General features: G+C 51.8%; 3 protein-coding genes across 3 annotated transcripts; 1 reads left to right on the forward strand and 2 right to left on the reverse strand.

Annotated features, from left to right (window-relative positions):
* The first annotated feature begins 154 nt into the window (after positions 1-154).
* On the forward strand, positions 155-20,489 carry ART1 (ADP-ribosyltransferase 1). Its single transcript, XM_020891137.2, has 5 exons — positions 155-216; positions 13,726-13,837; positions 14,300-15,077; positions 16,114-16,155; positions 17,615-20,489. Exons 2-5 carry the CDS (start codon positions 13,775-13,777, stop codon positions 17,710-17,712), a joined length of 981 nt encoding a protein of 326 aa, XP_020746796.2. The 5' UTR covers positions 155-216; positions 13,726-13,774; the 3' UTR covers positions 17,713-20,489.
* On the reverse strand, positions 1,422-3,997 carry LOC110135814 (ecto-ADP-ribosyltransferase 5). Its single transcript, XM_020891136.2, is given in 4 exon segments — positions 1,422-1,528; positions 1,614-1,646; positions 2,442-2,955; positions 3,932-3,997. Coding segments are annotated over 4 exon segments (720 nt in total).
* Positions 18,524-20,965, reverse strand: CHRNA10 (cholinergic receptor nicotinic alpha 10 subunit). Its single transcript, XM_070473335.1, has 2 exons — positions 20,689-20,965; positions 18,524-19,507 (listed from the first exon to the last, which is right to left on the reverse strand). Exons 1-2 carry the CDS (start codon positions 20,963-20,965, stop codon positions 19,050-19,052), a joined length of 735 nt encoding a protein of 244 aa, XP_070329436.1. The 3' UTR covers positions 18,524-19,049.
* Positions 20,966-22,771: the final 1,806 nt, after the last annotated feature.

Genomic DNA, 22,771 nt, shown 5'->3' on the forward strand with positions numbered 1-22,771 from the left:
CTCTGGCCCAGAGCACCCTGGGCAGAGGCTAGTATTCCTGAGCCTAGAGGAGATATCCAGAAATAGATGGGAGAGTGTCACATTTCTGAGCAGCTGTGTGGGAGAGGTACAAGGCCTGTGGGATTTGACAGTATAAAAAAGAAACCTGCCCTCCCCCTCCCCTGGTGACTGTCACTGGAGACCAACACCAGCTTCCCCACCGCAGAGGAAGTCTAGGTAAGGGGTACACTACCCTCCTCCTGGGTACTGGGCTTTTCTTGCTCTTTCTGAAACAGGAAATTTGGGGTGTTAATGGTAGAGTCATAGCAATCATTAGGAAAAGTTTCAGGAAACCTTTTATCTTTGTCTGTTCAGGCTGCTATAACAGAAATACAACAGAGCGGGTAACTTATCAACAACAAACATTTATTTTTAACAGTTCTGGAGGCTGGAGGCTGAAAGTTTGAGATCTGGGTGCCACCCTGGTAAGATGAAAGCTTTTTCCTGGTTCATAGCCAGCACCTCCCCACTGGGTTCTCACAGGTTGGAAGGTGCTAGGGAGCTCTGTGGGGTCTTTTATTACAAGAACAAAATCCCAGTCATTAGGGCTCATGAACTAATGAACCAATGATTTCCTCATTACTCACCTTCTAATGGGAGAAGGCAAAGGCACCCCACTCCAGTACTCTTGCCTGGAAAATCCCACGGATGGAGGAGCCTGGTAGGCTGTGGTCCATGGGGTCGCTAAGAGTCGGACATGACTGAGCGACTTCACTTTCATTTTTCACTTCCATGCATTGGAGAAGGAAATGGCAACCCACTCCAGTGTTCTTTCCTGGAGAATCCCAGGGATGGGGGAGCCTGGTGGGCTGCCGTCTATGGGGTTGCACAGAGTCGGACACGACTGAAGCGACTTAGCAGCAGCAGCCGCCCCACCTTCTAATACCATCACATCAGGCATTTGGGTTCCATTATTTGAATTTTGGGGAGACACAGTCAGACTTTTGCACATTGGGTGAAGAACTTAGGGATGCTTAGGGAGGTTTGAGGCCATTAGGTAATTTGGGGGTTTCTAGGAAGGGATTTGGAGCCACATCCCCAGTATGGAATGTTCATCACAGGCCTGGATGAGGGGAAACTGACAAGAGAAGTGCCCTGAGCAGGATGACAGGAAGGACAGAAAGGCAGCATCTGGGAGAAGAAAAGGGGTTGCCAGTGCCTCTACTTCCTGGCCTCCCAGGCACTCCCCAACACTCTGACCCCCACCAAACATGAAATTTTATGTCATCACAGTGCAGCACCCCCCGACATCCTGGTTGGAGACATGGCTGCTAGGTCTGGGTCTGAAACCACCTTTGTGCTTCTTCAGGCTCTTCAAAGCCTCCCTTGTTCATATGGAGGTCACATGTTCCCAGGACTCCTAAGTGGCAGGTCCTGAACTTTCAGATCCTTGTTTCTAAGAACCAGAATCCCCAAGAGGCCAAGAGCAGAGTCTGCCAGGAGAGCAGAGAGAAGTCCCCCTTGGAGAGTGAGTCTGCTTGCCCTCCTGCTAGAGAGAGAAGAAAAGGCAGTGAATGGTCAGCAGGGCCAGGGGAAGTCAAAGCAAGGGAAGGAGGGGCAGGAGGGTGACTCACTTGGCACAGACTCACATCTCGGCTTCTTCCTCCCTGCAACAGACAGCACAGTGAGGCCTCCATGTAGACAAACCCTCACACCCCAAACTTCCCTTCCTACCAAGCCCTGGCAAAGCCACGTCCCATCTTAATCCAGCTTTCCCTTCTCCCAAATATACTTCTAACTTCCATTTCTCCTCCTTCTTCCAAGAAATCTTCCCCATTTGCCTTTCCAACCCTGCCCCACCCTGGCCCCAGTCACTTGGACCCTGCCTCAACACTGGGGAATAGCATACTTGTGTCCTGTCAGCCCTTCTACACCCAGAGCCTCCTGAGATCTGAAGCTGCACTCCTGCCACTTTCCTCTGCTTAGCATCCTCCTTAACCAGGTATTTTGGTCTATTAGACTGTGTAGCAGAAGAAAATTTTGAGGACATTTAGAGAATCATCTGAGCATATTCCCACATGCAGTAAACACCATAGGGCCTTGTCTGAGTGACTGAACCTAAGACACAAAGAAAATAACTGCAGTTAATTTCTGGCCTTCAACTTCCCCATTAATCACATGGGTTTCTTGAAAGGCCCTGGACATTTAAATCAACCAGGGATCTCCTGCCAGTCTTGCTTCCCTCGTGCATGGCTTACCACCCAGGTAGGCGCAGTTAAAGTGGCTGCAGATGTGATTAGTGCTGGAGAGAGTCACCACGTTGTGGGTTTCATTCTGGAAGAAATCAGTAATCACGAAGACTTCATGTGGGGGGATCAGCACCTCCCGCTCCTCAGGAAAGACAGACAGGTCCTGGATCAGGGCCCCAAAGCAAGTCCTTAGGGAGAAGAAGGTGGTATTACCAAAACTGCGGGCCATAGACTCATTCAGGGAGCTGGAGGCAAACCGGCCAAAGTGGGTTCACAGCCTCTTGGGTTCAAAATGAACTGTGCGCACGCCTCGGAACACCATCTGCCCAGGTTCCCTGCTGCAGCCCTCACTGCCCCGCAGCAGCTGCAGGGCCCGGGTCAGGTAGAAATGCAGGGCCTTGAAGTGGAACTGGTTCATGTAGGACTCCCAGGAGCCACCGCCAGTCTGCACAGCCTCGTTCAGCTTCTGGTGCAAAGTGTTGGATGAGTTGGTATAGAGTACAATGGCGATTCCATGCTCAGTTTTGAAGCCCGGAGGCAGGCTGAGCCCTGGACTTTTTTCCTCCCAGTACTTCTCAGCTGTCTCCCAGGCATCCCACAGCCAGGTATGGTGGAGCATCTCCTCCCGTAGCAGATGGACTGCCACCTCCTCCATCTCTTCTGAGCAGCCCACATAGGAATCATCAAAGGTGTCTGGAGCCAGATCCAGGTCCTTGGAGGTAATACCCTGGGCCTATGGAGAAAAGAAAGAGATGAGCCACACAGGAAATCATGTAAATTCAGGGTACTGAACAGAGGTCCTGTGGGCAGATCAGTTCAGAAACAGAGAATCTCATTTCTATGCTCAAATATCTAGAGTGTGAAATTTGTCAAGAGCTCAAAAACTTAAATAATAGGCACTGAAGTCAGACAGATGTGGGTTCAATCCTGAATTCTCCAGCTACTGACTGTGAGATCTTGGGCAAGTCTCTTAACTTTTCTGGGCTTCAGGTTCTTCCCCTATACACTGAGGATACTTCCTGACTTCACAGGGTTATTGTCAGGACCATGTATAGATCCTCTTTGTGTGCTAAGAGGGTCATTTATTATTAGAGAGGTTCCTGCACTTGGGATGTGGGGCTGGATGACCTCCAAACACCTTTCCGGCTCTAAGACTCACTGTGCAGATGACATACAAATATACAATCAATCTCCAATGACCTGACCCCATGCTCAGCCTCAGACTCTTTCCCTCTCCCACACAGGTGTGTAGACACCACACCAGGTCCCCGTCAGCTCTGAGACTCAGTCCTCTCCTGCTCTAGAAGCCTGCATCCTCCAACCTGGGGTGGGAGTGGAGAGGAGGTCAAGCCCTGGTCTGGGAGGGGCTGTAGGAGGGTCGTACATGGGTAACCCGAAGGAGAAGTAGGCTGGGCCATGGGTGGGAGATGGGAAGTGACAAGAGAAAGCTGGAGGCTGACGGAAGGAGGAGGATATGAAAGAAGGAGCATCACAGGAAGACCAGTAGGTGGAAGTGGGGTTCTGGGAGATGGAATGGGAACTTGGGGCTCCCTGCAGGGGTGGAGGTTCCTGAGAGGAAGAGAATTCAGAAGATGGCATCCTAAAGGAGCATCCCTGGGAGGGATCTTTGAGGAGTCAGGCCCCGGGTTTCCCCCCCTCCACAAATGTTCCCTTTGCTGCAGCAGAAGGTTCTCCCCAGTTACCTGCCCATGGATGCCGAGGGTGTGGAGGCTGAGGCAGCTGAGGGTGATCAGCAGAGCCGCCAGCATTATCCTCAGAGACACTTGGAGAGTGAGATCCAGTTGAGGGTGGGACCAGCGATGGTGAGTGATCCGTTTTGCTGGGATGGTGACAGAGACTTGGAGCCTTTCTTCTCTGGTGGGAGGGTTCCCTGGCCCAGGACTTGGCAGGGCATGGGCAGGTCCAAGGGTGTGTCTAAGTGATGGGTGGTTTGGATTATAACATCCCCTACCTCCATCCCAGCACAACCTTAGTCTCTGTTCCCCGCTTGGTTCCTGGAGTGCTTAGAGCCATCTGCACAGGAATGATAAAGGCGGGAGTGGGGGTTGAGGGTGGGGGGAGGTGATTTGGCTCTACTTAGAGTTAGGAGGGGCCTGGAGTCAGAGACCCAACTGGAGGCAGCCCAGGCCTGTTAGAAGGAAGAGTCAGCTCTAACTCTAGGATGGAACTGTTTCTTTGACTTCCTTAATGTTGCTTCAGTTTTTATAATTATACATGAAACTCTGCCTCAGAGAACCCTGCTGCCAGCCTGACTATTAACTAAAGTACCTCTGTTCGGCTCACAGGAAAATAATCTAACCCCCATGCCAGTGAATGCCTGCAAAAAAAGAAGAGGTTAACATATCCTTTCCACAGGCTAGGCATTTCCTCTGAGATGTTTTGTAAACTAAGGACCATTTTTACTTTACTTCTGCCCAGCCTCTCCCTCTCTGTTTTGCCTTTTTACTTTATTCCTCACCTCTCTTTCTCTGCCCCCCAGAAAACCCTGGCAATACAGACACCTATAAGATAAGGGTTGAGACATTAGTTGAGACATAAGTCTGAGACGTTAGCTGCCATAAGTTGAGACATTAGTCTGCCATTTTCTTGGTCTGCTGCCTTTCCACATAAAGTCGTATTCTCAGAACTTCCTTTCTCAATTTACTGAGCTGTTGGGTGGCTAGCAGAGTGACCTTGGATTTGGTAACAGGCCAAGAACAGGAAGGAGCACTGAAAGTTCTGGGTGGCAGCCCCTGATGTCTGCTCAGGAGCGGCACTGTCTCCTGTCCCCTGTGTCCCTCAGATCTACAAAGTCCATGGCTAACTATAGCCCCTCACCCAGGCAGGAACCGGACACCTCCCTTCCCTAACAACAGACACCCTGTGGGAGCAGGGCTGAGACCTGTAACTCCCCTTCCCTTGACTACGAGGCCTTTCTCCAGGACCTTCTTTGTCTCCTAGCAAGACCAAGGCTACAGCAAGAGAACTGTGAAATGTGTTTTTCCCTCAGGCAGTCTGTGACGCTGTGGTCCAGCCTCCACACCAGAAGTCTGAGGGGACAAAGAGAGTTATACCTGCTGAGAGTTCACCTTTAGTGTGCTACTTGATTTGCATACAATTTGCATATGGCCAACTCCTTGGGTCACGTGTACTCCTGCATTTGAGTGACCTCCACCCTTCTCCTTTCTCTTTAAGCCCCTTCCCTTCAGCAAGTCTTGCCCAGATGCAAAGCTCTCTCTCACATCCTCAGGGGCCAGCCTCACTCCTCCACAGACTCAGACTCTCAGACTCAGGTGACTTATATTTATAAACACTAGCCTTTCTCCTCACCTCCCTGGGCTTGCCTATAAATACCCTAGCTTTGTGTTTTGGATGCCCCTTGGGGGACCAGTGAGGAATCAGTCAGCAGCTTGGGAAAGAGCTTCCTGGCACCCTGAGCTTCTAGGGTGGCAAGGTTCCTCTTTCAGAGTGGCTAAGGACCTGGTGGTCCAGAAACCAGGATTTAAGAGATGTGCCTGTTACCTGCTGTGTCTGAGAAGGGCACAGAAAGTTAAACTCACCCCAGGGACTTGTCCTGGTCTGGCTCATTCATTTAGCCCTATCTTTGTTTCCCCACCCCCTTAGGTTGCCAGACAAATAAAAAATTTCACCTAGAATCCCATTTCCTCCAGAAATTCTTCCTGTAGATCAAAAAGGAAGACAAACTGTCCAGGCATAGGGGAGGGTGGGGAGGGAGGTGAAAAGAGGCATATCCCAGGGTGTCCTTGGTGTCATAGTGGTCAGGATTTCAGGCTCTCACTGCTGTGGCCCAGGTTCAGTCCCTGGTCAGAGAAATGAAATCCCACAAACCATGAAGCATAACCAAAAGAAGAAGAGAGGTAGTCCTAAAACCTGACTGCTTGTCAGGCAAACACAGCAAATCCAGACAAGTTCTTTCATCCCTTTCTAATTTAGACTGGCTTCCCCAAAGCACCCCAAGATTAGAAAATCAGGAGTCACTCTGCTGTTCTCCATTATTGTGAAAAACAGCAACTCATCTACATATCCTGCCTGCCTCTCCCCCTAAAGGGTCCTGACAATTGACAATTGCTGGAACAGAAGATACTATACTGTCTGGATAGCTAGGCCTGCAGGGACAGAACACAGGACCAGATCTGCTAATATCAGGGTTTTCTCCTCTTTCCATCCTCTGGCTTTGGGGAATTGCTTCACTTATCCTGAGACCTGGCACCCCAAGAAAGACCCCAAGAGATGGAGTCAAATCTAGTCATTGAACAGTGGCCGGGAGTGAAGTGGAAAGTCCTCCGAGATCACATGACCAATCAGCACTGGAGCTGGGACTCAGACTCTCTACCCAGAAATCTCTCCTTACTCCTCAAATGAGTCTCCATCACCTGAAAGGATCAATAATGAGATACTCCCTGAGGCTAGGGATGCTGAATGCAGGACTAAACCCAATTAGGAGACAGTTGCTCCAGCCTGGATCTTTGATTTCTCTCTGGGTTCAGGGATTTGCTTTTTTCATGGGAAGAGCTCTGGCCCAGAGCACCCTGGGCAGAGGCTAGTATTCCTGAGCCTAGAGGAGATATCCAGAAATAGATGGGAGAGTGTCACATTTCTGAGCAGCTGCGTGGGAAAGGTACAAGGGGTGGTATAAAACAGAAACCTGCCCTCCCCCTCCCCTGGAGACTGTCACTGGAGACCAACACCAGCATCCAAGCCCCGGAGAAAGTCTAGGTAAGGGGCATACGACCCTCCTCCTGGGCACTGGGTGCAGAAAGCTGTTTCTGAAATGCAATATTTGGGGTGTTATTGGTAGAGTCATAGCAATTATCAAGAAAGGTTCAAGAAACCTTTTATCTTTGTCTGTTCAGACTGCTATAACAAAAATACTACAGACTGGGTATCTTATTAACAACAAATCTTTATATCAAAGAGTTCTGGAGGCTGAAAGTCTGAGATCAAGGTGCTAGCCTGGTCAGATGAGGGCTCTATTCCTGGTCATAGCCAGCACTTCCCCACTGGGCCCTCACAAGTTGAAAAGGCTAGCAAGCTCTGTGGGGTGTCTTTTATAGGAACAGCAATCCCAGTCATGAGGGCTCATGAACTATGAACTAATGATCTCCCAAAGGCCCCACCTTCTAATACCATCACATCAGGCATTAGGGTTCCAGCCTATGAATTTTGGGGAGGTGCAAACATGCAGACCATTGCATATTTGACAAAGAGGTCTGAGATACTAAGGGAGGCTGAGGCCACTGGGAAACTTGGGGACTTCTAGGGAGGGATTTGGAGTCACAGTCCTAGTAGGGCTTCCCAGGTGGTGCTGGTGGTAAAAATCCCTCTGCCAATGCAGGAGACTCAGGGTTGTTGGTAAATCCCTGCGTTGGGAATATCCCCTGGAGTAGGAAATGGCAACCCACTCCAGTATTCTTGCCTGGAAAATTCCATGGACAGAGAAGCCTGACAGGCTATAGTCTATGGGGTTGCAAAGAGTTGGACAGGACTGAGCAACAACTGAGCACAGGTTTAGGTCACAGCTTTAACGCTTTTGGCCCAAAAACCGTTTTGAAACTTCTAGGGAGTTCACACAAAACAAGGTTAAAGTAAACTAGAAAACACTCCTAGTAGGGAATGTTCATCATGGGCCTGGATGACAGGAAACCGACAAGAGAGGTGCCCTGAGCAGGATGAAGGAAGGACAGAAGGGCAGCTGCTGGGAGAGGAAAAGGGGTTGCCGGTGCCTCCACTTCCTGACCTCCCAGGCCCTCCCCAGCACTCTGGCCCCACACCATTCCCCCCAAACTGGTCACTAAACCATCAATCCACCTGCTCTGCAAGGGTCTACATTATTAGCGACGCCCAGAAAGCCTCTCAGACTTACAGCAAACATGCCAGGAGGCCTCATGTGTGCCTGGCTTTGAGCTGAGCCCTGGGGACACAGAGTAGGTCATACCTGGTCCTGCTCTCAAGGAACTCACAGGCCAGGAGGGGAGGCAGACTCAGAAGGCAGCACAGTGTGATTATCACAGCGACAGAGGAAAGCGCAGGGTGATTCAGGAGATCAGAGGAGTGGGAGGGCTTCCTGGAGGAGGTGGCCCCTGAGCTACTTTTTGAAGAGTGGGTAGCAGGAGAAGGGCAGCCCCAGCACATTGAGGGAGCAGCAGTGCCTCATCTGGGACTTCGTTCTATGCCATCCATGTGAAGCAAGGGTGGAAGGGCACGAGGCTGAAGAGGTTGGGGAGGGCCAGGTCACAGAGGGCTTCAAATGCCAGCACTCTCTCCTGAGGGTAAGAGGGAAGTTTTGTTTTGTTATATTGCTTTTTTTTTTCTATTTTGTAGTGTTCTCATCCCTTCCCTCATAATTTTCATGTCTGTATTTTGAGATATTTCTCCCAGTCAGGTTTGGCACAAAGCGTTCTGAAGTAGGTGAGGAACATGACCAGCTGTGCTTTAGACTCATTGTTCTCCCTGATCCAGGGGAGCCTGGAATTGCACAGGCGACAGCAGAAGCAGGGAGACCAGGGAGGAGGCAGGAGCTGACTGGAGCCTTGGTGGGGTAGGTGGTGATGGGGAAAGGGAAGGACCATCGAAGATGAACTCATACTGTGCACAGCATAACTTGGTAATCAATTTAGTGTTCGAGGAGTGAATGGAAAGCCAAGTAACCATCTTGGGTGACTTGATGAATAACAAGGATGGTGGATTACATGACACTTTTCTGATGGAAAATTCAGAGGAAATACCTTGAGCTGGATGAAGCCCAAAGAGAAATTCATCACAAGGATCCCAGGGTATTTCTTGGTACCCAAAGGCCAGAAGACTCTCTGTGCTCCTTAGCTCTCCCTTCTTCTTTCCCCAGGGACCTCATCTCTCCCTGACTTCAGTACACCTGTGATTCTCAAATGTCTCTTGTTGTCCATTCTGCACCCTCTCAGACATTGGCCCCTGTAGAGTCCACATAGGACAAACTGAACTGACCCCCAAACCTGATCATTTATTCAGTAAATTTTTTAATTGATCATCTACTATGTGTTGAGATGAGCAAGATGAGATTTCAAAGTGTAGTCTGCTTTCCTCTGTATTTCCAACTTAGAGCATGGGAACCTGAGTGTGAGCTTTGATTTCCCCCATCTCATCTCCTAAACCTCATCAGATACCATGTCCAGTAAATTCTACATAGTAAGGCAGGGTCCACTCTCACTGCCAATACCTTAGGCCACATGATTCAGTGTCCCCAGTCTTGCTTCATAATTCTCCTTCCCTATTCCAAGCCTCTGAAATCTTTTATTTCTGTGTTTCTGCAGGACAGAGACAGGGCAATGGAGAGGCAGTGAGAGATACAGCTGGCTTCGAGTTTTCACTACATGATCATTTTGCTGTGGGCCACAAAATCTCAGTGGTATGCAAACATTTATTCTCATGCTCCTGGGTCTTTAGGTTGACTGTAGATGGGCTAAAGTGAGCTTGGATGGGCAGCTCTGCCTCAGGCTGCCAGCCTGCCTCAGCTGGCTGCCTCCTTGTTGTGGACTGGGCCCACATCTGCTCCTCTGGGACCCAGGCTGGAGGAACGGTTCTAGGCTATGTTCTGATGGTCTCTGACCCAAAACGAAGGCCTTCTCTCGGTTTGGGTTCCCTCCAAAGCGGACCTAGAGGCAAGGACTTGGGTGTAGTGAGCTTATTTGTAAGGTGGTCTCAGGAAATACAATAAAGGAGTGGCAAAGTGAGACAGAGAAGAGAGACAAGTGCCCCTGCAAAGTGTGGTCACTGTGGTCAACTATGCCTCTCTGGGGACCCTCTGTGGACTAGGGAATCTGACGGTCTACCCTCATTGGGTGAGAGTTGTTCCTGGGAACATTAAATCTCCTGCACTTTGGGGCTGCCCTGAGCAAGCCCCCAAGGTGATGCAGAAAGGCTTGGACACCGGAATATATGGAGCACTAGGAGTGGGAAGCTGTCAGATGCTTGAGAATTATTCATTGCTCCTGTGTTTCAACCTGAAGATGAGCTGAGGTGATACTGTGAATCAGCAGTGGCAGGCATACTCTTATACTGCATCTATCTATTATTAATAATACCAAACCCTGGGAAGGACTCTGAGTGTCTCACTTAGGTTATGTGTCCAAATGTGAACCAATCACAACGACCAGGGCATTAGAGCACCAGTTTGGGGTCATGAGTTCTCCTCCTAAGGGTACAGAGTTAGGAAAGCCCCCAATGAACCCATGGACTGAATTTTCCACAAAAAGAGGATCTATTATAGAAGTTCAGGTTTCTTTCGTGGATTCCATAAAACCACAAGAGTTCAAATAGCTTTTTTGCTGCTATATACTCTGCCCATTCGCATTCTATCTTGGAACTAGGGAGCAGTATTTCATGCTTTAGTCCCCATTGTGATGCCATTTTCAATTCTATCTACTCCGTATCTCCTCTAGACAGCTCATCATTTAAACCCACTCCTGGTGCAAATGTGTCTTCATCAGGCTCTTTGGCTTCTTGTAACATACATCACATGCTACTTGAAATTCCTCACTCCAGCTCCACCTCCACCTTAAAAGAGTTTAAAGAAGCAGGGATATGGGTTTTGTTTTTGTTTTGTGATCACAGTTTTATCCTCAGCTTCTGGCACATTACAGGATGCTCAAGAATTTTCTGTTGAGAGGCTTCCTTGGTGGCTCAGTGGTAAAGGGTCCACCTACCAATGCAGAAGACAGGGGTTTGATCCCTGATCTGGGAAGATCCTGGATCCCTGATCATGTTGTGCACAAGGCAACTAAGTCCGTGCACCACAACTACCGAACCTGTGCTCTGGAGGCTGGGCACAGCAACTATTGAAGCTCTAGTGCCCCAGAGCCAGTGCCCCACAACAAAAAAAGACACTGCAATGAGAAGTCTGAATACCATAACTAGAGAGTAACCCCTGCTCACTGCGAGGAGAGAAAAGCCCGTGTAGCAAAGAAGACCCAGCACAGCCAAATATTAATTAATTAATTAATTTTTTTTAAAGAATTCTGTTGAATGAATGAGTAAGCAAGTTTTGAGGGAGGGAAGATAAGGAGTTCAGTTTGGAATGTGTTAGATTTGATAAAAACCTGCTGTTAACTCTATTGCCCAGAGACGCTCACACCTCAATTGAAACTGTGAATTGGCAGTGATAAGATCTTAGATTGGGAAAAATGAAATTATAGCCACAGAACATTCCTGTGTCCTAGGGTCATTGATCTATCAAAACTTAGGCCCCACCAAGAGCCAGAGGGGAGCAGGGATGCTTAACCTAAGCAAGACTAGGGCGGGTGCACATCCACCCTGAGAGTTGTGTAAGGTCTGTGTGAAGGCACACAGATCCATCTTCTCAGAACTTTCAGTTTTCATCAGATTTCCAAAGATAAAAACCACTAACTATATTACGGTTTGGATAAAAGAGGGAAAACAGAAATACCTAAGAATCTGCTTGTATGCGCCTAGAGTATCTCTGCCAGGATGACATGAAATGGCAACACTGGTACCTCTGGGGAGAGGGGATGGGGTTGAGGAATCAAAGAGAAGGACATTTCACTTGTGGACTATAAATTATGAAAAATGAAAATGTACTACCTTTTTGAAACTTAAAACTTTATAACATTAAAAAAAAGCTATGGGGGTTCCCTGGTAGTCCAATGCTTAGGACTCTGCAGTTTCACTGCTGAGGGCCCGGGTGCCATCCCAAGTTGGGGAATTTACCTCTCGGCTCACTAGCAGGATGAATCATAACATTATTTTTTTTTTTGGCCACACCTCACGGCTTGTGTGTGTGTATCTAAACACACACACCCAAGCCGTGAGGTGCTCAGTTCAGTCGCTCAGTCGTGTCCACCTCTTTGCGACCCCAAGGACTGCAGCATGCCAGGCTATACCTAAGGTGTGCTCCTCTCCCCCAAAATAACATTATGATTCATCCTGTTAGTGAGCCAAGAGGTAAATTAGAAACTAGATACCATTTGCACCCACCAGTTAAATGGAAATTTAGAGATTCATAATGGCCAGTGTTGGCAAAGACTTGGAGAAAAGGGCACTTTTGTCTGCTGTTGGTGGCAGGTGAAGAGGGACCTTTTGGATGGCAACTTGGCAGTGGCTATCTAAAGGAACACTATTCAAATACTTTAAATATCACCTTGATATCATTCCTTTAAAAATATGCAGACAAGTAGATAAGGATTTATATACACAACTGATCACTGCAATATCACGTGTAATATCAAAGACTGAGGAAAAAACACTAAGTGCCCGTCAATAAGAAAATGGTTAAATAAATTATGGACTAACTCTACTATGAACTTCCATGCTGCCATTATAACGAACAAGGTAGATATGCATGTTTGACATGGAAAGAAGTTCATGGTATATTGTTTCCTTTGAAAAGGTTGTAGAACATGTATGTGTAAGCATATTTCCTTTTTCTTTTTGAAAAAAGTGACAATAAGAAAACCAAAAATAGGCTGCACACAGAAAACTATGTGTATATATATACTTAAACATTATATTATTTGTATGTACATCAAAAAAGGTCTTGAAGGGTCCCATTACCAGGAAAACAGCAGGCCTGGGTAATAGTGAGAAGGGGACATGGAGGGAGAGGAGGAAATGGGGGCCTTGGGCATTGTGATTCATTCATATACAATGAGTATGCATTACTTGGTAATAAACAGAAATAAAGAAGCACCACCAACTTGAAAACTGTTCCAATCTTGACCCATAGCTGGGACGCTTTCCTGGAGCCCTGCTCTGAGCCTGTCCCTGGGGTCCTGCTGTGGCCTCACCAGCTAACCACTCCTGGATCTGCCCTGTTCCAGCCTCAGGTCCCCATGAAGGGGAGCCCAGACCTCTCACTGTGGAAGTCAAGCTTCTTCAGGACTGACCCCAAGCTTTCCAACATTCCCAGCCTGCACCTGCCACACTAGAAAAAGTATCTTTCACTCTTTACATCCTGAGAGTTCCTACCTCCAGTACCTTTCCTGTTCCCATTCCTGCTGCCCCTAACATCTTTCCCTCTCCAGACTCCAGTCTTTTCTCTCCCACCTCCATTGACTGAAGTCTTATTCTCCTCTTTATTCCGTAAGACCTTAGTCACATGTTGCCTCCTCCAGGAAGTTTCCTATGTTCCTTCCAGCAAGAAGGGTCCTCTCTCTCTTCTGAGCCTCCATTTCTATGCTGTGACCCTGTGCCAAGCAGTGTAAGTGACCCAGACCAGGTATCAATTCATGGTTTTTTTTGTTTGTTTGTCTATGTATTTAGGCTACGCTGGTCTTACTCATGGCACACAGGGTCCTCCACCTTCACTGTGGCACGCGGAATCTTTTTAGTTGCAGCACACATACTCTCAGTTGCAGAGGTGGGATCTATTTCCCTGACCAGGGATCAAACCTGGATCCCCTACATGGGGAGAGTGGAGTCTTAGCCACTGGACCACCAGGAAGTCCCAATTAGTGTTCATGGAACTGTGCAGATTCTCTTTTTCCAGGTGAGGAAACTGAGGCCCAGACAGTGACTTGACCAGGGTCATCTCCAGCATGCAGGGCCCTGCCGTGATGTCTGTGTTGCTTGTGTCCGTGGGCCTCATGGAAGCACTCCAGGTACAGTCATCCTCTGCTGTCCCCATGCCCCAGCTGCTGGCTTCTGAACTCTGCCGGATGCTTCCTTTGGGGATGGCTGAGTCTGAGGGGACAGCCCTGGAGCCCAGTCTCAGGGCCTCCACTGCTGGTAGTTCCCCATCCTCTTCCCCTCCAGGGCTTCCCTTGTGGCTCAGCTGGTAAACAATCTGCCTACAATGGGGGAGACCTGGGTTCGAAAGATCGCTTCGAGAAGGGAAAGGCTACCTGCTCCAGTATTCTGGCCTGAAGAAGCCCATGGACTGTATACTCCATGGGGTTGCAAAGAGCTGGACACGACTGAGCGACTTTCACTTCACTTCCCCTCCAAGTGTGTTAGGGGCCCTGCATCTCTCTCAGCTCAGTGGAGGCGGGGGGAGCTGGATAACAGGGCTCCTGTTCTCCTGGGGCCTAACCTCTCAATCCTTGCTGTTCCCCCTCTCGCAGGCCCAGAGCCACCCCGTCATACGACGAGACCTCCTCTCTCGAGAAATGCCCCTAGACATGGCCCTGGCCTCCTTTGATGACCAGTATGCTGGCTGTGCCGCAGCCATGGCGGCTGCTCTCCCGGATCTCAACCGCACAGAGTTCCAGGCCAACAAAGTGTACGCCGATGGCTGGGCACAGGCAAGCAGCCAGTGGCGGGAGCGCCAGGGCTGGGGGCCCGAGTGGGGTGTCAGCCCTACCCGTCAGCTCGCCCCCCTGGGCTTCCGAGAAGAGCACGGGGTGGCCCTCCTGGCTTACACGGCCAACAGCCCCTTGCACAAAGAATTCAATGCAGCCGTGCGTGAGGCAGGTCGCTCCCGGGCCCACTACCTCCAGCACTTCTCCTTCAAGACACTCCACTTCCTGCTGACCGAAGCCCTGCAGCTGCTGCGCAGCAGCCAGCGTCCACCCCAGTGCCACCAGGTGTTCCGAGGGGTGCAGGGCCTGCGCTTCCGGCCGGCGGGGCCTGGGGCCACCGTCAGGCTGGGGGGCTTTGCCTCCGCGTCCCTGCAGAATGTTGCGGCCCAGCACTTTGGGGAAGACACTTTCTTTGGCATCTGGACCTGCCTTGGGGCCCCCATCAAGGGCTACTCCTTCTTTCCTGGGGAGGAGGAGGTGCTGATCCCTCCCTTCGAGACCTTCCAGGTGATCAACGCCAGCAGGCCGGCCCAGGGCCCCTCTCGTATCTACCTCCGGGCCCTGGGCAAGCGCAGCACATACAACTGCGAGTACATCAAAGGTGAGCAGGGCATGTGTCAGCCAGCAGCTGTGCACAAGTGGGCTTCCCCGTCCCATTTTCAGGGGACACATACACAGATATTAAAATCAGTGAGGAGGACCTCATCCTGTCCCCAGCCGCTCCACCCTTTCCATCCAAGGGGAGGCATAACGTTCCTTACCCTGGAGGTGTCTAAGCCAGAGCTGGCCACTTGCCTGCTGGGAGACTGAAGGGTTTCTGACCAGCACAGGTGTTTTTGGCCATTTGAATGCCAAACAGACTTGATCAGGCTTCTCTCCTAGCTGGAAACTGTTGCCAGAAATTAGTGTGGGCCCCCATCCCTGTTTTCTGAGAGGAGTGTGTTTTTTTGACTGATCAGAAACCCTGGGCTGTGCGTGTACTGGGTCAAGGTGACGGTGAGGTGGTGAGACAGCATGTGGGTGCCATCCCCCTAAGTTCTAGCTTGGGCTCTGGCAGGTCTCGGGTGCTTTCCTCTCCACCATCCCAGGACCAGGCAGAGGAGTAATCATGAGGGTGAGTCCAGGTCCTTAGTCTCTGAAGGGGCTGTGGGCTGCTGGTCCTGGCTGAAGGATGCCCAGGGGATTGTGAGGCTGTTTTCCTAGTAAGAGGCAGGCTGTTGGCTGGATCCATGGGCCACATCTCAAGTGGGAGTAGGTCCAGTGTGGCTTCAGATCCCACTGTGAACAGGATCACAAGCACACATGAGTTGATGGAAGGTGACAAAGACAGGCAAAGAACATAAATGAGCCCCTCCTTGGCTGGGAGAAGGAGCGGTGGGTGCGGCATGGAGGCAAAGTTACAGGCCACGGGAGGAGAAGGAGAGCCCAGAACACCCTGGCTTTGAGGGCTGGGGCCTTCCTGGACCCGCTGCTCATGGGTCTAGTCAAACCCAAGCGAGGGTGGTCCCACCCTAAGGAAGCAGAATCAGGGGAAAAGGCACCAGCTTCTCCTAAAGCAAGTCAGGGAGGGGCTCTGGGGTCCCTTTCTGTCCTGAGAGCTATTGAGCCTTTGATTCTCTGCTGTTTCTTTCCTGCAGACAAGCAGTGCAAGTCTGAGCGCTGCCGTCTGGGTAATTCAGGTAAGGGCTGCAGGCATTGGCGGGGCTCTTTTCAGAGATGAGCTGACTGCACTGGGTCTGGGCCCCCCTCCTGGGTGAACATCCCCCTTAAATGAAAAACAACCCTCTTTTGATTTAAAAAAAAAAAAGTAGACTTTCTTAAGCAGACACCTGTAGGGATTGCTAACGTTTCCCACAGGGTGTATACGTGGGATACGTGGGGTGTATACGTGGCGAGCTAACATACCTGCTCCCCTCCACCCAGGCCTGGGCCTGGCCCTCCTTCACAGGAGGTCACGGATCAGACCCCAGAAAGCTCCAGGCTGCATTGAGGTGACAGTGTAAAGGGCCACTCCACAAAGTCCTCCCCAGGCCTTCTCCTTCCGCTGGGAGCCCTCTGTCTGTAACTGTGCTCAGAACTCCCTCAGACCACCTCCCAAGGTCAAGGTCAGGTCATGGGTGCTGGAGACCTGGGCTGTAACCCAGGCTCTGCCCTAACTCTGTGACCAATCTTTCCTCTCTGAACCTCAGTTTCCCTATCTGTATCATAAGCACATTGGGCTAGATGGTCCCCAGGTTCTCTGTGGCCATGATTCTTCTCTTCTCTTGAACATTTGCTGGCCCAGGGCTTGCCTGAGGCATCATTCTCCACCTGGGAACAGGCCATTCTCAGGGAAGAAGTCACAGCTCCTCCTCACCCTGGGGTCCTGCCTCCTCCCTCAAGGCTTTTAGAACAGTGGGCAGGAAGGAGCTTCAGCCTCCACTTTGCTCTCACCCTTCTTCATGACACAAGACCACTCAGGGTTCCGGGCACATGAGTCCTCACCGTGATCCGATGGTACAGATACTCTCATCACCCCTGTTCCACAGATGAGAGAAAGAGGCACAGAGAGGTGAAGCAACTGGCCCCACATACAGACCTAGCAAGGGATGGGGCCCAGATAACCTGGCCCTGGAGCCCAAATCTGAACCACCACACCAGGCTGGCCTCACGTTATTCTTACTGCACAATCATCAACTGGAAGGAGGTGGGACAGGAAATACTGCCCTCATTACATAACAAAGTGAGGCCCAGAGACTGAAGTGACTTGCTCCAGATGACAGAGTCATCTGTGGCAGAATCGAGACCAGCCAAGTCTCCAGCTTCCAACCTGGCTTGAGTTCTGATAATGTCATTTCAGGCACTGGGAAAGTTTAGGATTCCCACTCCCCACCCCTCACCCCCCTCCACCAGTGCCTCTCCCACCAGAGTCTGGGCAGAGGAGCAAAGATCAGCATTACCAGATCCCACTCAGATCTCTGATCCACTTCATCCCACCCTGTAGTGCCTCAGTTGTGTCAACAGGAGGCTAGGGCATAGACTTAATGACCTCTGGAAAGGGAACTGGGACTCTCCTTGTCTCTTCATCTCTGTCTACCTTTCTCCCTAAATTTTTCCTCACTTTGTCCCTGAATCTCTCTGCTTCTGTTTTTCCTGCAGCCGTGGGTCAGAGGCCCATTCCTGCAGTCTGGTCCCTTCTACTGCTGCTCTGGTTCCTTGTTGGGGAGGTCTTTCCAGAGAGTCCGGGCCTCCTCTAATCCATCAGCCACTGAACAGCCCTGCCTGTCACCTCTGCCCAACATGAGGATGTCAGCCACATGCGTGCTCTGAGTGTGGCCAAGATCTCGGGTAACTCCATCTATAGGAAACTCTGGGGCCTTCTCTGGTGACTGCCGGGCCTGCTAGCAGGAAGAAAATGTGGGGACTGAGCCTCTCCCAGAGTTCTTGGAGTCAGATGCTGAAGAGAGGTGGGCGGACTGCAGGACAGGTAATCACTCACCTGGAGATAGATTATAGTAGTTCGGAGGTGGGTGACTGGGGAGAAAAGTATTTGGCCGTGTATTCGCTGATGTTACTCAAATGCCTCCCATGTGCAGCTGGATAGCTGCTCTTTGCTCTTCCAGGAAGCCACCTCTGACCTCTCCTCCTTGCTAGGTTAGGGGCCCTGTCTCTGGTCTGCCATCTCCAGCTATGAGCTTCTGAGCTTGAGGACCGTGTCCGAGGTACGCAGGTGGTACCAGAAAACACATGGAAGTCAGAAAGAAACAAACATCTTGTGACTGGCTGGTCCCTGTCCTGCCCTTATTTGGGCACCTTCAAGCTCTCCGGATGTCACTGTGTGATGCCCACACAGCGAGAACATGGATGGACTGGACCTAAATCGAGAGAGGAGAGAGCAGGAAAACAGCAGAGATAGCTTTAGGGATCTCAATGAAATGCCAATCATTTTCTTGTCAGCAAAGATGTAATTTCCACTGATTCATGGGTCCTCTAGAGGTCCCTAAGAGGCTGGATTCCTAACTTCTATCACCAAGAGCCTAAGGGTAAGGCAGGACATGGAGGAAGTGCAAGGCACACATTACTTTATTATGAGTTGGAGATTTGGGCCAAGTCCTTATGTGGCCTCCTGCTGTGGAAAGCGGACCAGGAGCCCTGAATCCCCAGTCACCTTCTCTGAGCCCCTAGACAGGGTCAGGTTAGACAAAGTCTCTGTAACAGTAGCCACAGGGGAAGGAAGAGAAGACAGGAAATGGGGCAGTGCTGTCATGCCTGCATGCTCCCCACTGAAAGTGCCTACACTCAGCACCGAAGTTCAGTTCTGTCCCTCCCAAATTGCACTTCGATCTTGACCCTTTTTAGAGTTCCTCCTCTGCAGAAATCAGGGGAACAGCAAGCTCTGATTTTCCTTAGAGGTTAGAGTATGCAGGAGACGATGAATACTCCTGGTCTGTGAAGTCAGTAGTGCTGAAGAGAGGACGTCCCAGGTTCTGAGGCCCAGTGGAGAGACACCGGGTGGCCTGAGGGCTGACCACCACCTGGCGTGGCTGATCCATCCCCATCTGGACGTGCTGTGGCTGCAGCAGACCCTTGGGACTCAGAGAGCCTGCACCAGCACCAGAAGGCTCATGACCAGAGCCATGGAGAAGAAGATGCCCAGGAAGAAACGGTCCATGACACGGGCCAGGCGCTTCCAGTCCTCATGGCGGCGCTGGGCAGCCCGGTGGCTGTGGAAGGCATTGGCGATGGTGGCCACGTGATGCAGCAGGGCTTCCTGACGGCACAGACACCGAGGCTCCTGGCAGGGACCTGCTGGGGGTCCAGTGCCTCTGTCAGGAGGCTGGGGACTGGGGGATGACTCAGCTGGTCTAGATTGCCCACAGGGCTCCCCTCGTTCCCGCACACACAGGCCCTGTGCCAGGCGTCCTAGCAGGAGGGCCCGAGCCCAGGCTGGCACGGGGCGGGCACTGGGACCACAGTAATGCAGGTTCATGATAAGGATGGTAAGCGCCGTGGAGAAGGTGACCATGGTCATGGTGGCCATGTAGTACTTTCCTGCAAAAGACAGAAACAGAACTAAGGCCCAAAATGAGAGCTCAGGGGCCTGGAGCTCCCCAGCTGCCTGAACACAAGGAGGGACAAGCTCATCCCCCCTCAGGCTCTCAGGACCCTTGAAGCAAAATGGAAGGAAGTGGGAAGGAGGTAAGGGCCAAGAGCTCTCCTCCCACATCCCCACATCTGGTTCTCAGAAGCTTCCTGCTCCCTGGTTGATGCCTTCACTGCTAAAGCCTGGACTCACCCACAGTGCCCTGAAAGTCACACTCTTAAATAGAACCACCATGACCTGGGCAAGTTACAACAGAACCTTCCTGGGGGATTCCCAGGTGGGGCTAGTGGTAAAGAATCCCCTGCCAATGCTGGAGACATAAGAGACTCCGCTTCCATCTTGGGTCGGGAAGATTTCCAGGAGGACAGCATGGCAACCCACCCCAGTATTCTTGCCTGGAGAATCCCATGGAGAGAGGAGTCTGGCAGGCTACAGTCACACAGAGTCAGACATGACTTAGGCGACTTAGCACACACGCACACAGGTCTGTGGTGCTGCTCCCCTGGGTTAATAAATGTCAAGTGTTCAAGAGAATGCCTGGCATGCAGTGAGTACTTAAGACATTTTGCCTATTATTCTAATACTGGGGAATGTCGATCATCCTCCAACAAGTTCTTGAGTAAAGACCAACTCCTGGACTTCCCAGGTGGCACAAGTGGATAAGAATCCACCCGCCAATGCAGAGGACATGGGTTCCATCCCTGGTCCAAGAAGATTCCACATACTGCCAAGCAACTAAGCCCCTGCGCCACAACTACTGAAATCTGCGTGCTCTAGGGCCCACAACAAAGAGTAGCCCCTACTCTTCGCAATTTGAGAAAGCCCTCATGCACCAGTGAAGACCCAGCACAGCCATAAATAAATAAAATTAAAAAACCAAAAAAGACCAACTCCCTCCTCTGCCCCTACAAGTGAAGGGAGGGCTATTTTCCCTGGAAGGGGCCTATCTCTTCCCCCTCCATCTCAACAAGGCCGGGCCCCAAAATGCTCTGCAGGGCCTCTCGGTTGACCTAGGCCAGTCGGGCTGCGGCCCCCGCACCTGCGGAGACCCGCGTGCGCCAGCCCCCGGGGTTGGGGGCAACCTCCCTCCCAGCCCCTCCCTGGCCACCCTGAGGCCCTCGGAACTCACCGATGAGCGGCACGCTCTCGGCCGGCGGCATGCTCTCTGCCAGGATCAGCTGGAAGACAGTGAGCGCCAGCAGCACGGTGACGCCCAGCGACACCTTCTCGCCTGAGTCCGCAGGCAGGTGGAAGGCGAGCGGCGCCAGCAGCGAGATGAGCACGCAGGGCAGCAGCAGGTTGCACACGTAGGCGGCGGCGCGGCGGCGCAGCAGCAGCGTGAAGGTCACGTCCGGGTAGGGCTCGGAGCAGCAGCCGTAGGTGAGCACGCGCCGCCGGGCAGGCATGCCCAGCACGCGCCACTCCACGTTCTCCACGAAGTCGGCCAGGCTGGCGGCGGTGCCGCGCGGCCGAACGTCCAGCTGGTGCCCGCCGTGTGTCCACGAGCCGAAGGTCAGGCCGCAGCGCTGCGCGTCGAACGGGAAGGCCGACACGTCCACGCGGCAGGAGCTGCGCGTGATGGCCGGCGCGTCCCAGCGCACGGCGCCATCGTGCCGCAGGACCACGTTGGTGCTGGCCGAAGCCGGGGCCTGCGCATCCGCCCTGCAGGGCAGGGGTTGGGGGTGGGGGCTCCCTGAGGCGCTGTGGCGTTGGATGTCGGGGCTAACCCTTGGAGAGGGTGCGACTCCAACCCTCTGGGGGACTCACAGAGGGCCCTCTGTGTCTTTGGAGGCCTAATGGGGCCAGGGCCTGCAGGGCCAAGAATGAGAGAGGTCTAGCCCTAAAGGGGATGCGGAGTGCACGGTAGCTTTTCTTGGGGGCCATCTGCAAAGCGCCTGGAGGGGCCCCTGGGGAAAATGTAGGGACTGAGACTCAAAAGGGTGAAATGTGACATAAAGAGGCACGTATGCCCCAGAACCCTGGCTGCGAGGGATATATAACTAGTCCTGGACCACACAGAGGGTTCCTGGGAGACATTCAGCCTGGCTTGGGAGTGCTATCGAGGGGCTGTGAGGTTCCTCCAGTAGGTCCTAGCCATGAGCTGTGGTGTCAGGAAGCCCTACTGCACCACACAGCCACCATTGCTGACACCTTCCTGGCAGTTTAGAAGGCTCCCAGGGCAAAGCTTACTGGGCACCCTAGAGTCAGGTTTGGTGTGGGGGATGGGGAAATAAATGCATCCCCAGAGCCAAGGGCATCTCTCCAGAGGGGTGGAGGGGAGGGGCCCGTGCAGGCAGTACTTGTTATACAGTACGATGTCCGGCCGCCACACAAGACTGCTGGGGATGCGGATGGCATCCAGACCACCATAGGTGTCGGGGTCCCATCGTAGGTAGGCATCTGTCCACTCCTGTCGGATCCACAGGTACAGGGTCAGCACCTGATTCCGCTCATCCTAGTTAGGGGCAGAGAGTGGGTATAGATGTGGACACACGTCTGTGCACATCCTGCCCTGTGTGTGTGCACTCAACTGCAGAACTGTGGTCAGCACCCCCAGACCTGACTTGCCCACACAGTCCAGTCCCCACACAGTCTTGCTATGTGACCTTGGCAGGACCTTCTCCTCTGGGCCTGAGTTTCCTCGGCAATTACATGGGTGGTAATCTCTGCTAGTCAGGAACTTGAGTGTGAAAGTACTGGGCACATTGTGGCTACCCAGTGGTTAATAGCCAACATTTGGTAGCTGTTATATTAATGTTTCCAGGAAAGAATTATTCGGAGAGTAATCCTAGTCCCCCATCCCCCCATTCCTTTTTTTTTTTTTTTTTAAACCTTGCCACGCAGCATGCAGGATCTTAGTTTTCTGACCAGGGACAGAATCCACGCTCTGCTGCAGTGGAAGCTTGGAGTTTTAACCACTGAACCACTAGGGAGGTTCCTCGTCCCCCATCCCTTTCCCATTCCTTCCTCCTCCAATCGTTCCAGCACACTCCATGGTTGTACAGCAACGCACCATATCGATGATCTGGGACAGTGTCACCTCCAGGGTGACATTCAGGGCCTGGTCTGTGTCTGCCACAGGTCTCAGGGCACTTGTGTAGTTGGCAAAGAGGTCTCGGAACAGCTTGTGTGCCAGCCTGCCCTCGGCTCCCAAGCACTCTGGAAGACCAGTAAGAAGCGGTGTCCATGGAGGCCCCAGAGCAGGGGCCTTG

Source organism: Odocoileus virginianus, chromosome 10, assembly GCF_023699985.2.
Source record: "Odocoileus virginianus isolate 20LAN1187 ecotype Illinois chromosome 10, Ovbor_1.2, whole genome shotgun sequence".
Classification (NCBI taxonomy): Eukaryota; Metazoa; Chordata; class Mammalia; order Artiodactyla; family Cervidae; genus Odocoileus; species Odocoileus virginianus.

Bases quoted from the DNA above. Each gene is read 5' to 3' on its own strand.
- ART1 (XM_020891137.2), top strand. From the start codon at position 13,775: ATGCAGGGCCCTGCCGTGATGTCTGTGTTGCTTGTGTCCGTGGGCCTC. The intron at 13,838-14,299 runs GTACAGTCATCC...CCCCTCTCGCAG, and splicing joins GCCTCATGGAAGCACTCCAG to GCCCAGAGCCACCCCGTCAT. The intron at 16,156-17,614 runs GTAAGGGCTGCA...TTTTTCCTGCAG, and splicing joins CTGCCGTCTGGGTAATTCAG to CCGTGGGTCAGAGGCCCATT.
- CHRNA10 (XM_070473335.1), bottom strand. From the start codon at position 20,965: ATGCCTGCCCGGCGGCGCGTGCTCACCTACGGCTGCTGCTCCGAGCCC. The intron at 19,508-20,688 runs GTGAGTTCCGAG...TGTCTTTTGCAG, and splicing joins CGAGAGCGTGCCGCTCATCG to GAAAGTACTACATGGCCACC.